Below are 13,750 nucleotides of genomic sequence, written 5' to 3' on the forward strand. Positions count from 1 at the left end.
AACATGTTGCATTGTCACATCCCTCTCAAATCAATCTCACCTGGTCATTAGGAGAGCACCTTACAGCTATTGAAGACGAGCGTTCAATGATTCTTTCAGGTAATAAAAAAAGAAATCACGCCTAGGTAAGGGCAGGTAAAGGCTTCATAAAATATTATCTAAAATAACTCTTAGATGTAAGATGTATTTCTGGATTTTCGGCAAGTCCAATTACATAATATAAAACTGGTGCTTTATGTTCTAACTGGTGTGTGAGTGACCGCTAACAGAAAATGCTGATCAACGAAGCCAATGAAATTAGATAATAAGTGAGCATGAACCTTACTTACGGCTAATTTACATGATGGTGAAAACCCTGAACACGTAATTCACATGACGGTGAAAACCCTGAACACAATATTTCTTACGCGAGCTGTTGACTTTACTAATACAATGACGTCTTCTTCTGAAAATGTTAAAATTTGATAATTTATCTTTGTTTGAGAGCGAGTTTTTAACTGTACAGCATTATTATTTATTAGTTATAATTTTTATGGCTGTTTATAGTGACACAAAACAATTTATTGCCACTTCTTTGCTATTGACGTCATTAAAAACTCAAGTAAAATTTTTAATTGAAAGAGGCAATTGTGGCGCGCACGTCCTTGGGGATTTGAGCGAAGATCATTATTTGGAAAAATCAAAATAGATGAATGTGGTTCTTTCTTGGATGCTCACTAGTGTTTTGATGCCTTGCATATCAAATTAGTTTGAGACTTGCTCAGAAGGCTGCTTCAAGCCTGGCATATCACACCCCAGAAAAAATGCAAGGTAAGAAAGAAGCAAGAGTTTTGACCAGACAATCACTGTTTGACAGTCCATCAACTTCAGTTCAAGTTTCATTTTCCATACCTAACATTGATCATGAAAAGCATCAGAGTCTGTTGTTCTGTCCCACAACCATGCTTCAGGATTTGGCATTAGATGTCTACACTGCTAGTGCTTCTATTCTGGTTCGTTGTTTGTTTTCTGTTGATGTAGGTATACCTACCTACCTACCCATCTTTCTTAACCCCTTGCAAGGGCTTGTGTACCTAGGTACCTATGCGATGCGCATCAGGCTTCAGGCCTTCAGCCTAAAGCCAGATACACAACCACTTAACCTATGATGCTTCATGAGCTTGAGAATCTGTAGCCCATTGCAATGTGCTTTTAGCTAAATGTTTCAACTAAAAACAACTTATTTTGTACTATTTGGTTGCATTTCATTGAAAGTATCCACGGCCGGCTGACGGCTGGCTGCCCACACTTTGCCACGGCTGTGGGCGGCTGTGGCTGTGGAGCCACGGCTGCGGGGCGGCTAGGCTGTGGAAAATTGCAGCCGTGCAGAACTCTACTGGGAAGGGGGTAGGCCATGCCCTTGGTGACTTTGTTAACCGCCCTCAGGTCCACACAAAATCTATAGGAACCGTCTTTCTTTTTGGCTAGCACAATGGGGGAGCACCACGGACTCGTGCTCGGCTCGATCACGCCGTCCCGCAGCATTTGCTGCCTTTGCTCCTCCACCTGCTCTCGCAGACGCAGCGGAACCCGCCGCGGTCTCTGCTTCACGGGCGGTGCATCCCCCGTCTCGATCTCATGTTGCATCAGGTGAGTTAGTCCCAAGTCGCCAGGGTGGCGGCTAAAAATATCGCTGAATTCCCTAACCAACGCACGCACCTGGTTCAGTCCCTTTTCACTCATCCCGGAATCAGATAAATCAACTGTGTTCACCAGGTCAACCGCCTCGTCTCCCGAACAGAGTGGGGGAGAATCCCCGCCGTCCTCTCCGTCGCTGACGTCGTAAATCCCCATGCCATCGTCCCGAATAGTGTACAGGGTTCCGATGTCAGTGTTCGCCAGGAGGCGTGCCTCACTGGTCGAGATATTTATGATCCTGACTGGTATCTGACCCCTTCCGTCAACGTCCGCGACGGCCCGAGACACTAGGAGATTATTAGAACAACCCTTTTCGTTTGGCTCCAGTACCCCCTCCAGCCTAACCCCCGGCCGCCACCTGTCATCCCCGTCTACTGCTTCAACAACGGCAGCGATCACAGTTTCACTGCGGGGCGGGACTGACACCGCAGCTCCCAGTCGGACCCGGCACCTGGATGGGCGGATGTCGTCGTATGTGGGTAAAGGTATCTCCATGTCTCCCAGCTTCAGGATCCCTCGCCTGTCGTCCAGGACCGTTCCGTACCGGCACGCAAAATCCCTGCCAAGTACCACGTCATAGATGAGGTGTTCCACTACCGCCATGGCGACGCTAAATTGTCTCTGTTCGATAAGCATCGGTATGTCGGCTACTGCTAGGATATGCAGCGGCTCGCCGCTGGCCCCCACCAAAGTACCCCTGGGACCTGACTCTTGTGCGCTGACCCCCGCTCCCACGAAGCTGCGCGCCACCTTCGCTCTGACGAGTGAGAAATCTGCCCCGGAGTCAACCAGCGCCCAAACCATTTGACCTCCGATGCTCACTCTTATCATGGCGGCCCTTTGTGGTGCGAGTGCACCACCCCTAGTCGATTCCTGCCGCGTGGAACCGACTCCGTCTAGTTTTCCGAATTCCTGGCGGAAACTCCTTCCACTGGAGCTGCGAAGTCGCGCACCCTCGCTGGATGTTGGGGACAGTGGGCCATCCAATGGCCCTCGGCTCCACAGCAATAGCAAAACGCCGGCCTACCAGCCTCGGCGTGCCGGAACTCTGTATTGGTGGGTCCCCGCCCGGGCCCTGTGCGTCTCCCCGCACTCAGGGGGCACCGCGCCATCCAGTGGCCCTCCACGCCACATAGATGGCACGCTGATGTGCCCGCTGATGTGGCCCGCCCGGCCCCCGAGGCTCGAGTCAGTTGCGGACAGTTCACACGGATGTGTCCGGGCGCCCCGCATTTCCAGCATCTCACAGGTCGACTGGGACCTGCACTTGTTGTAAACGATGCAGTGCCCATTTGCGAAAGAGATGTCTGAATGGCATCCACCTGCCTCTGGATCTGATCTAAACGCTCGTCTGCTCCCGGAGACGACCGGGATTCGAACCCTGCTGGAGATAACCGCAGCCCCTGCTCCTCGGTAGCGGGTCGACTGCGCACAGGAAGAGCGGCGCCATCACTGCCCCGCGCCCCCATAGCCTCCAACGCAGCGTGCTGACGCTGAATGTCACGGGCGTGGCTGAGTGCCTCATCCAGGGATGAGTGACCCTTCCCGAGGAGCCTCGCTTGTAAACCTGGTTCATTTAAGCCGCACACAAATTGTTGCAGGCTATTCGCCTCCGCACTGATTCGATCCGGATAAGCCTTACGGGCCAACTTTCGAACCCTTTCTGCAAAATCCTGAACCGCCTCCCCCGGTTCGCGAGAAGCCCGCGTGAACTCGGAATATGCGTGTGACTCGTTGACTTTTGTGTCGAATCTGTCGACAAGATGCTGTTTTATCTGCGTATAATCCTTGATGACCTTTTCTGGTAACCCAGCGCAGTATTCGAACGCTTTGCCTCCCAGTAGACCCAGCAAGAATCTAGCCTTCTCCCCATCCTTGCCATCCCTGTCCACCAATAATTCAAAACGGCTCAGCCAAGACTGCAAATCTTGCCCACCCTCACCCGTAAAAATCTCCAGGCGTGACAACAAGATTGTGCTCAATTGATCCATTTTGCTCCTGGTGCAAATATGCAATGATGTACAGAAAGAAAAATTGATGCTATTCCGTAATACAGAATGTGTTTTGAAGAGTCACCGGCTAACAGGTATAACACCATACACTGCAGCGAAAGTAAATCAAATAATAAACCAGCCCAAAGAATACAGCAAAATAACAACTCACGTTCAGTAGAAGTACCGACCGACCGCGCCAGTATTAGGATCGTCGTTCGGCCTCTTCCGCGTCCACACGCCAGGTCCGGTCACCAGATACTGTATTCCCGGCACACCGCGCCGCGCGCCCAGCCCCTTTGCCCCAGGTCACCGCCCGCGGGCACGCCGCCACACAGGCGGATCCAGGGCGGCCCGCCGGGCGGCCCGCCGCGCCGGCCGCACGAGCGACTCCAGGCCGGCCGGGGAGGGAGGGGGGCACGGGGTCGCATACCGCAACCCCTAACACCTTTACTTATTATGGCGTTGTGCAACGGATACCTTGCTTATTTATCACGAAAATACTTAAACTAAAGATATTTTACTAAGTGAAGCAGAACTTTGAAGCTATTTGAACTATTTACGAGTATATTGAACTTGACATCGCTCAATATTTCTGTGTGTGCAACGTATGATAAAGTATATGGGCAGCTGATAACATCAGATGATCGAACAAAATTAATGTATGGCTTCTTGTCAAAGTTTTAGGTCACAAATTATGGGGGGCCAAAAAGATACTTTTGCCTCCCGAGTTTGCCAGGGGGCAGCTGCCCCCTCTGCCCCCCCGAATCCGCCGCCCCTGAAAGATACAGCCAAAAAATAAAAATACCAGTGAACTTAGGACGTCCGTGCGCATCGAATGATGTACTTTGTTGTTACCAATTTAGGTGCGAGTTTCGCAACCGGCCCCACCACTCTGGCCGATCCGACCCAGAATGCCCTCGGGGCGTCGAGTGACCTTGGATGTCAGCCCGACACTCGACGCTAACCTGTCACGTGGCAGCCGGCCGGCCGCGTTGGCTGCTGGCGGGCGGCGGGCTGCGCCCCCGGATAGAGGGGATACCGGCCGAACCCACCGCTGACACAGCGGGGACGGAGGAGCCGTCGCCGCGGCTGCCGGGGAGGTGCCCGGTGGATCGGACCGGGAGGACATCGACCTGGACAGCTCATGATCGGCCAATTAAACATACAGTCCATCAAGCCGAAGCTGATTGACCTACGCCACGATCTATCGCACGTGCATTACTTCCATCTGTTAGCACTTTCAGAAACGTGGCTGTCACCTAATATACCGAATCGACTTTTGACCATCGACGGCTACACATTGTACCGATGTGACCGACCAAAAACTAGCCGACTCCCGAAAGGGTACGGCGGTGTAGCACTGCTAGCACGTACCGACATCAACGTGGAACTGCTAGATCGGCCAACTACAGGCACTGACTCGTCGAACATCGAGATAATCTGGGCGTTGGTTAGACTCGACAAACACAAACGCATGTTGTTTGCCTCTGCCTATCGCCACCCGACCAACACTGCGTCACAGTTAGCTCTGGATTTCGACGACCTCGAATCCCAGCTGCAGTTTATGCTCGCATCTCATCCTGGAGCCCCTGTGATTATCGCCGGTGATTTAAACGCGTGCTTGCTTAGCACTGCGTCCAGCACAAGCACCCCCAGCTATAAACTCTGTGAAATCATGCGGACCTACGGACTTAGCGCGTGCAGCACAACTTGTCCTACTTACAGACCGGCGGGAACACTGATTGACGTAATCATTACCAATCAGCCGGAGCTGGTCGTGAAGTGCGGCGTCACCCGTTGCCATTATGGAGGACCCCATGACTTTACTCGAGCACTAGTGCGGTACTGCCCGAAAACTAAGGTAAAACCGCCGACCACTGAGACGCGACTTATCAACCGAGTCGATTCGACCGACTTCAACATCACGCTGGCAGATACCGACTGGGGGAGTGTGTTTGCCGCGAACGGACCAACAGCCAAATGGGACCAGTTCACCCGAATCTTCACCACGCTACTGGACACCGTTGCTCCACTGAGGAGGGTCAGGCGCCACGCCGCCTCTATAGTGAGAGTAACGGAATCGACGCGGGCGCTGCTCGCCGAGCGGCGCGCGGCTCTTGCTGCCGGACAGCCCGAACGAGACAACTACAAGGCAATCAACCGTCGGTGCCGAGCCGCCGTGCGCCGTGACTCGCGGGAGCATCTGCAACAGCGGCTTATCGAAGCCGGACCCAGCCGAGTGTACCGAGTGCTGGCGCCGATAATAGGTAGCAAGAAGGCGGCGAACACCGTGCCAAGTGTGACACCAGATGCCATCAATGACTATTTTGTTAATGTGGGACCCCGTACCGCCGCCTCTGTGATCGCGCCGACCAACCCGCCACCCACTCGCTTACCGCGCGTACTGTCATGTGGGTTTAGAGTTAGCCCAATTTCCGAGAACGATCTGTGCATTACTGTAGCCAGCATGAAGAAATCGTCATCTATTGATAGCACCGGATTTAGCATCGCTATGTTCCAGAGGTTCTTTTTCGGTCTTCAGCATGTACTTTGTGACATCATCAACTCGAGTCTCATATCCGGTGTCGTGCCTGACGCGTGGAAGCACGGTATCGTAGTGCCGCTACCGAATGGAGGGACTACTACCGACCCGGCTAACTGGCGACCGGTGACGACGTTACCTGCCATCTCTAAGATCATAGAACGGACCGTACACAATCAGCTAAATTCATACTTCATCGAGAACACTTTGTATTCGTCAGCTCAGCATGGCTATAGGAGAAACCACTCAACCGAAACCGCGCTCACAGTTGTGACTGATTCTATATACAAAGCCATGGACGAGGGAAAAATCACGATACTTGTGTTACTAGACTGCTCAAAGTGCTTCGATGTGATCTCTCACCCCAAACTTCTGGACAAGTTGATAACAAGTTGATGTATGGCGTTGATAACCACTGGTTTGCTGACTACCTTCAAAATCACAAACAGCAGGTAAAAATTGTGACGAAGGATGGTACCAAGATTATGTCGCGATCGCTACCAAATACCACCGGTGTATACCAAGGCGGTTCGTTATCATGTTTACTGTACTCCATTTTTAGCAACGAGCTCAATTTGTACTCTGAGAAGACTAAGCTCGTCTTATTCGCGGACGATACTCAGATTAGGGTAACTGTGGGGAAAACGCACCCCTGGGTTAAACGCCTCCCCTAAAAAAATCGTATTTCTTATCGACGACGGATAGGTGTTTTATCCTGTCTTTCAGAACAGTCAGCTGCTTGTTTACGTAGGTCTCTATTTCCGGGTCTGCGTCTTGAGGAGCAGCGTGGGTAGGTGCTGATATTGGTTTTGGGTGTTGTTTTTGTTGTTTTTACAGAAGATTCCTAACATTTTGATGCCCTCTTTATATCACAAAACTTGCTATTGTGCACATCACTCAAAACTGCGTTTTATTGTCATTCTGTTGAATGTATTATGCTGCGGCGTTAGTGGCGCGTTTTTTGTCAATATTTTGTTGACCGGAAATGGAGTGGATGGGGCAAGACGCCTACTCGATGCATGGGGCAAGACGCCCCCAGTTTTCTGAAAGGGGGGCGTTTTGCACGGTGGTGAGAGTGCAGGGTAGCGCCCTGTAGGTCGGGGCCGAAAAGGCCTCTCCCTGTCCTTTTTTGCTGATAGATCCTAAACGACTGCAGATATCGTCACCAAACTTTCAGGACTCCTCCGGGCATCCATTGTACACATTGCAACAAAATTTTATTCCAAAGGCTATGATAGGTTGACCACAAATGACGTCAGAATGACGTCAAGTTCTGCCATGTTCATCATTTTCTGTTGATGGATGGGGTGGGGGCGCTTTGCACATGGGTGTGGGCGTATTACCCAGGGTATGGGGCAAAACGCCCTTTTGTAAGGGTATGCGGAAACCTTTTTGGGGGGGTTAAATACCACACGCAGGTGTCTTTTCTTGGTCTCAAAGCGTAGTACAAAGAATGAGCTACATGATGGTGCCCAAAGGTTTAAGTAATCTGTGTTGGGTTGAGTGTCAGAAGGTTTCGCGCTTAAGGGGGGCGTTTTTGACCTATTCACTGATATCCGGCCACAAACAATATTAATGATATGATTACGTGTTTAGAAAGCGAGCTCGCCGTAGTCTTCGACTGGTTCGCCCATAATTCACTGAAATTGAATTCATCGAAAACGCAAGTAATCGTGTTTGGTACCAGGGCGATGCTGAGAGACCTCCCCACTGTGTCTGTCCGAGTAGGAAACGATGTTGTCAGCGAGCGCCGCGAGGTTAAAAACCTAGGAGTCCGAGTGTACATGGATAGATATCTTACGTTTAGCGACCATATCGACCACGTTGTGAGGAAATGTACCGGCACTTTGATTGCACTTGTCCACCTGAGCCACGGCATTCCCGTCTCACTGATGAAACAAATTGTTGTCGCATTAGTTCTGTCAATGATCAGGTACTGCATATCGATTTATGGTACGTGCGGAGCCACACAACTCCACCGCATACAAAAACTGATCAATTTTTGTGCCAGAGTCATTAGCCGCAAAAGCAAATATGATCACATTAGTCAAGAGGTACGTCGTCTCGGACTAATGACCGCACAGCAACTTGTCACGTATCACCAGATGTGTCTGATACGCCGCATACTTGTCACTGGTGAACCTCGCGAACTGAGTCTGTTTTCTGCTGCCGATCATGAGCATCGAACTAGGTATGCTCATAGGCTGGTGACTGTGAGGGCCAGAACATGTGCGGGAGAGAGGAGGATTTTCAACGGAGGAGTTAGGAAGTACAATGACCTACCAAACGAGGTGCGAGATGCTGTGTCAATGGGCGGTTTTAAGCGAGCATTGGAACGAGTGCTGCTCGATATGTGATCTTCTAGCATATGTGGTTTTTAGCATAGCATAACCCCGTTTTTTTTTTACTGTTTCTTACCTTTACCATTGAACTGACGTGTCATGTGAAAAGCCTCGAATGTATGGAGGAATATGATAAATACACTGAATCTGAATCTGAATCTGAATCTGAACTTAACATTTTCTTAAAAATTAAGTGAACTTAAACTAATTAGTTAAGTTTAACTTAGTCAAAATACATCATATTGCATATCATTCTAACCGCCTGATCACAAGGAACAAAAGGACACCGTTTTTGAAGCTCTAGCCTCATTGGGTAGCAAGGTATTAGCAAAAACGTAGTTTGACCTTAGTTGACCTCAGTTGACCCGACCCAAGCGTTCTTGCAGCTGGCAAACACCAAGTAGATGTAAATCAAGGTAGTAAAACACAAAAACGTTAAAAGAAAGCACAAATAGCTTATCATTACACATTCGGGCAAATTTCCTTAAAAATTGTCATGACCTCTAGATGACCTCAGGTCAACTGAATATGAAAAACTGGGGTGCATATGATGGCACTCGGTGACATCAGCATATCCTGCAAGTTTGAATCAAATCTATAAAGAACTTAAGTTTCCATGAACAAAATAGTGCCTTTTCAGTGCCATTTTGGCAATGTACCGGTTTTTGTGACCTTGTGACCTGACCTCAGGTCACTGGAATCTAAAACTCCCAGGTCATGTGTCAAATGGATTCCCCAAGTTGTGACTGAGATTTGGTAGCGCTACGTGTCATAGCACCCACGCTATCAACGACTAACTCTGTCATTCATTTGCCACTAAACTAGTCCAATTTTCCCCTGACCTTGTACCGGTTTTGTGACCTGGTGACCTGACCTGAAAAGACTGGGACTTGAAATTTTCAGGATAGGTGCGAAAAGGTTGCCCCAGAGGGCAGAGGGTATGCCAAATTTGGCGCGGCGCCGCCGCCGTTTTTACGTTATTTGCGAGAAACCTTAGGGGGGATTGCATCAACCCTCCCCCTCATCGGGCGAGGGTTGAGACAGGCAAGATCAGGAATATCCCTACGGTGCGGTGGGCCGCAGCCGTCACTCACCTGGGCGCGCCGCAGGCTGGGCACATACCGCGTGCACCGCTCCCAGATGGCTTTCGACTCGTACTTGTCGATGTCCAGACTGGTTGCGGCAAACCGGCGCGATCCGCCCAGCGTCACATGATCCACGCCCGGGATGACGTAGGTGTCCTCGCCACAGTATAAGAACGTCTTTATCCACGGTGCCTTTACCTGAGGAGAGATAGCAACATATTGCTCCACTCGATATTCGATTCAAAATGGGAGTGGCGCAAAACTTCCAAGTTCCAACGTGCCAACGCTCGTTAGAGAAAGATATAAGCAATACTTGGAGGAGCTGGAGACAGTTCGACCATTTATGTATATCAATGCTCCTTTAGGCCTAAAATACAACATAAGCTCTGTGGCTCTGTGTACGCGTCCGGTGGTGTTACCGTCTGTCCGGTACCGCGGTGCATCCTAAGATATGTTCCCTCAGGCACCCCTTCCCTCACCTCACCTGTTATGAGAGGGTGGTTTATCGAGTGCGCCACCGCACGTCGTAGAACAACAACAACAACAATAATAATAATAATAATAGTTATAATAATGATAATAGTTAAAACAATATCAATAATATTAATAATAATAATAATAATAATAATAATAATAATAATAATAATAATAATAATAATAATAATTAATAATAATAATAAAGGTAATTTTAAAATGAGCATAACTCATCGGTTAGTCCAAGGATACCTATGGAATTCAGGTATACTATCAACTATAGGCTCAGCAGTCATATGCCACTCCATTTATTTCCAAAACTCTCCGACAATTACGCCAAAATGTGTTGTAAACGTGACGCGGGTTTTCGACTATTTCAGCACAGCCGGGACCGGCATTGCGTATGTCCACTTTAGCTAGCTTTTTGGACACCGAAAGGAAGACATTGAACCAAAGTATTGTGATATTGACATACTTTGGACAATTTCCTATCGACTGATAGTTATAAAGAGTCAAAATTCCAAAATTCGTTTTTTGATTAAAGTCGCGCTAATCTGGCGTTTGGCCACACTGTGCGCTGACCCCGGCCGCGATCGAGACACTGTGACGTCGCAGTCAGCCGACCGCCAGGTCGGTTCGCGGGCGGGGTCTACGAGTGGTCGCCGAGACGGCGGGAGTGTCGCGTGGGAACAAGAAGACGTCAACGCGCTGCTAGTGGTGAACACCCTGAACAGGTGTATGCCCGGACTAGGACTTGCCGAGAGTGACATCGATCGCGCGCATCGCTTACCGGGTTCTAACAACCGAGTGATTGTGAGATTCGTGCGCTCCGGGCTGGGCAGTCTACGCGATCGCATAATGTCCCGACGCCTCGAACTACATACGCGGTCGCGACCTATACGTGAACGAGTCGCTCACGAAACAGAGAAGCCAGATCTTCCGATCTTTGCTGGCGGCTGAGCGAGAGAAGAAGGTGTATACCGTCTACTCTCGCGGCGGCCAAGTGTACTTCAAGGAGCAGCAGCATGGTGTGTCGACAAGAGTCAACTCTCTGCATGCACTTCGCGACCTTGGCTTCACTGTGAGCGAGGGCTGAGTGGCGGAGAGTCCCTTCCGGCCCTCTGTCCGAGAGACTGGGTCGTGGTCGCGGCCATTTTCGGCTCGGCCACCGCGTCTGCCGAGCAGAGCCTATTTTAAGGGAATTTGACTGGGGGGGCAACCTGGAAAATTGTCTTTAATAATTCCATTAACCATCGCCCGTATTGGTGTTTTCCAGCTGCGAACGTATATATGGGGGGGGGGGGTCCGTTGGACCCTCCCCCTTGCTGTTTCGCCCCTGATCGAGTTAGAGCTTCGCGGAAAAAACGACCGTGTTGCCCGTGATGAAAGGAAGCCGATGATACCCAATTTAAAGGTCCTAGGTCATCGGTTGACCTTCCAGGTCAGGTCAATGACCCAAAAGTCGGGAAAATCGGGAGTTAGAGCATAGTAAAGGGTGGCTGCTATGGTTTTTTCGGGGTGCTGATCACGAATATCATCTTAGTTATGATCATAGATGATGTCTTCATGCATTTAGGCCAGGTCGGGTCAGGTCAGGTCAGGTCAGGTCAACCAGTAAGGGTTTTGCCGGGTATTCGTAGCTGGTGACAACCGCCTCTGACAGCTCCGTAACATGTTACGAAGGCACCAAAACTACAGGGTGTCTCAAAAGTTCCTTGACACATTTCCCATGCCAATAAAGCATATAAGAACCGGCCAAAAATCTAAGGTTTTGGTGTGTGTGTGTACACTAGACAAATATGCATGCTTTGACAACTGATTCGGAAGGTTAGAAACCAAACCCTTTGCTGTATCTCCAAAAATATTTGCCCATACCGATTTTCGTCGCTCCGTCAGCTGCCGGAGGCTGATAAAAGGTTACCAGCTTTCAACTTTCAAGCTCTTGCAGGTGAATCCCCTGCAGTTTCTGCGTCGGAGTTAGGTTTGACGAGCTTCCTGGCAACATCCGCTTCTCCCTTAAAGCCGACAGCTTGCATCGACACCATCCGTGAGTATTTCGTAGGTCTTCTCTGGCACCAACTCCTTCATGAATGACTGGCGCCGACCTCCCAAGTACCATTTTCCTTTTCAAAACAACCCCATTCTTGAACAAATGGGAGGTGCCAGCGGCAATTTTTTCGCAGCATATCGTAGCAAAATGTGTCGGTCATCTGTTTCTTAGACACATTGTGCAAATTTTGCAAATCCCAAACGCTCGTCATTTCCCATGCCAAGACCTTCGCTAGGTTCCGGAGTGTTTTCCTCAGGAGAGGTTCTGCTTTGTGAACGACCAAAACATGTCCATCGTGCGGTTTTGTCCGGATTTTGTGTGTAAAAGAAAGCTATTAGCTTCAGATCTGCCTCTTGGAACTTCGTAAGATAAAACTTAACATTAATTGACACTTTTGGAGGGTCACTTGTCTTTGTCTTTATTTTATGATGACCTGCAATTTTTGAAACTGGGTAACCTTTGTCTGTTAGCTTCTAGTCAGTTTTCAATAATTAGGACTGCATATTCAGGTGCTCTTCGGAGCACGAGTCTGCTGTCTGCTTCTCAGCCGACCCGATTTTGCGACCTCCACTTTCATGTCTGATCCATGGTCAAAGGTGAACCCTATTTGTGAGCTCATGAAGGGTCGAATGCGCTTGAAAACAATGAAACTGCTTGAGGAAGGTTGTCACCAATGCCCATGCAAAATTTGACTATTAATTTCTTGTTGATTCCGAATTATTGACAAAAAAAAGCCTGGCTGGTACCTGTCAACGAACTTTTGAGACACCCTGTGTAAACGGTCAAATGGTTGCTAAATTTGAATTCAGCTCCAAAAACTAGCTTAAGTAGAAACATATAAAACTCGGAATGTGAACCGAGGTCATCAAAGGCAAATGACCTGACCTGACCTTCCGGTGACCTTGACACCCGCCATAATGCATGGGAGCAACATCATATCCCATGTTTTGAACGTTTGAAACCACGAAAAGACTGCCAAACGCGCGGCTAATGCGAGGCGACATACGCCGAATCGCGATCCCGGCCAAACATGGTGCCGTGGTGCTAGGCCGCCGGTGCATCTGAAAGAACTGTGGTGCCCCTGACAAGCCTGAAGTTCCAATGACAGGCCCGTGGTGCCCCTGACAGGCCCATGATGCCCTTGCAAGGCCGGTGGTGTCCATGCTAGGCCGGTGGTGCCTCTGCTAGGCCGCTGGTGCCCCTGGGCCCTGACAGGACTGTGGTGCTCCTGACAAGCCTGGAGTGTCCCCGACAGGCACGTGGTGCCACTAACAGGCCCAAGGTGTCCCTGCGAGGCCGGTGGTGCCCCTGCCAGGCATGTGGTGTCCCTGCTAGGCCTCTGGTGCCCCTGACAGGCCTGTGGTGCCCCTGACAGGCCTGTGGTGCCCCTGACAGGCCTGTGGTGCCCCTGACAGGCCTGTGGTGCCCCTGAAAGGACTGTGGTGTCCCTTGGCCCTGACAAGCCTGAGGTGTCGCTGACAGGTCCGTGGTACCCTTGCTAGGCCTGTGGTGCCTCTGGCAGGCCTGTGGTGCCCCTGGCGGGCCTGTGGTGGTACCCCTGACAGGCCCAAGGTGGTGCCCCTGCG

The 13,750-nt window shown here is 50.1% G+C and overlaps 1 protein-coding gene across 1 annotated transcript in view; it reads right to left on the minus strand.

Moving 5' to 3' along the window:
* Positions 1 to 13,750, minus strand: part of LOC122385546 (D-aspartate oxidase-like) — a 69,716-nt gene that overhangs the window by 38,140 nt on the left and 17,826 nt on the right. The window contains exon 3 of the mRNA XM_043373892.1: positions 9,650 to 9,838. Within this exon, the coding sequence (XP_043229827.1) occupies positions 9,650 to 9,838 (189 nt within the window). The remainder of the gene's footprint in view (positions 1 to 9,649; positions 9,839 to 13,750) is intronic.

The sequence above is a fragment of the Amphibalanus amphitrite genome, unplaced genomic scaffold (assembly GCF_019059575.1).
Source record: "Amphibalanus amphitrite isolate SeventyFive unplaced genomic scaffold, NRLGWU_Aamphi_draft 000222F_arrow, whole genome shotgun sequence".
NCBI classification, from domain to species: Eukaryota; Metazoa; Arthropoda; class Thecostraca; order Balanomorpha; family Balanidae; genus Amphibalanus; species Amphibalanus amphitrite.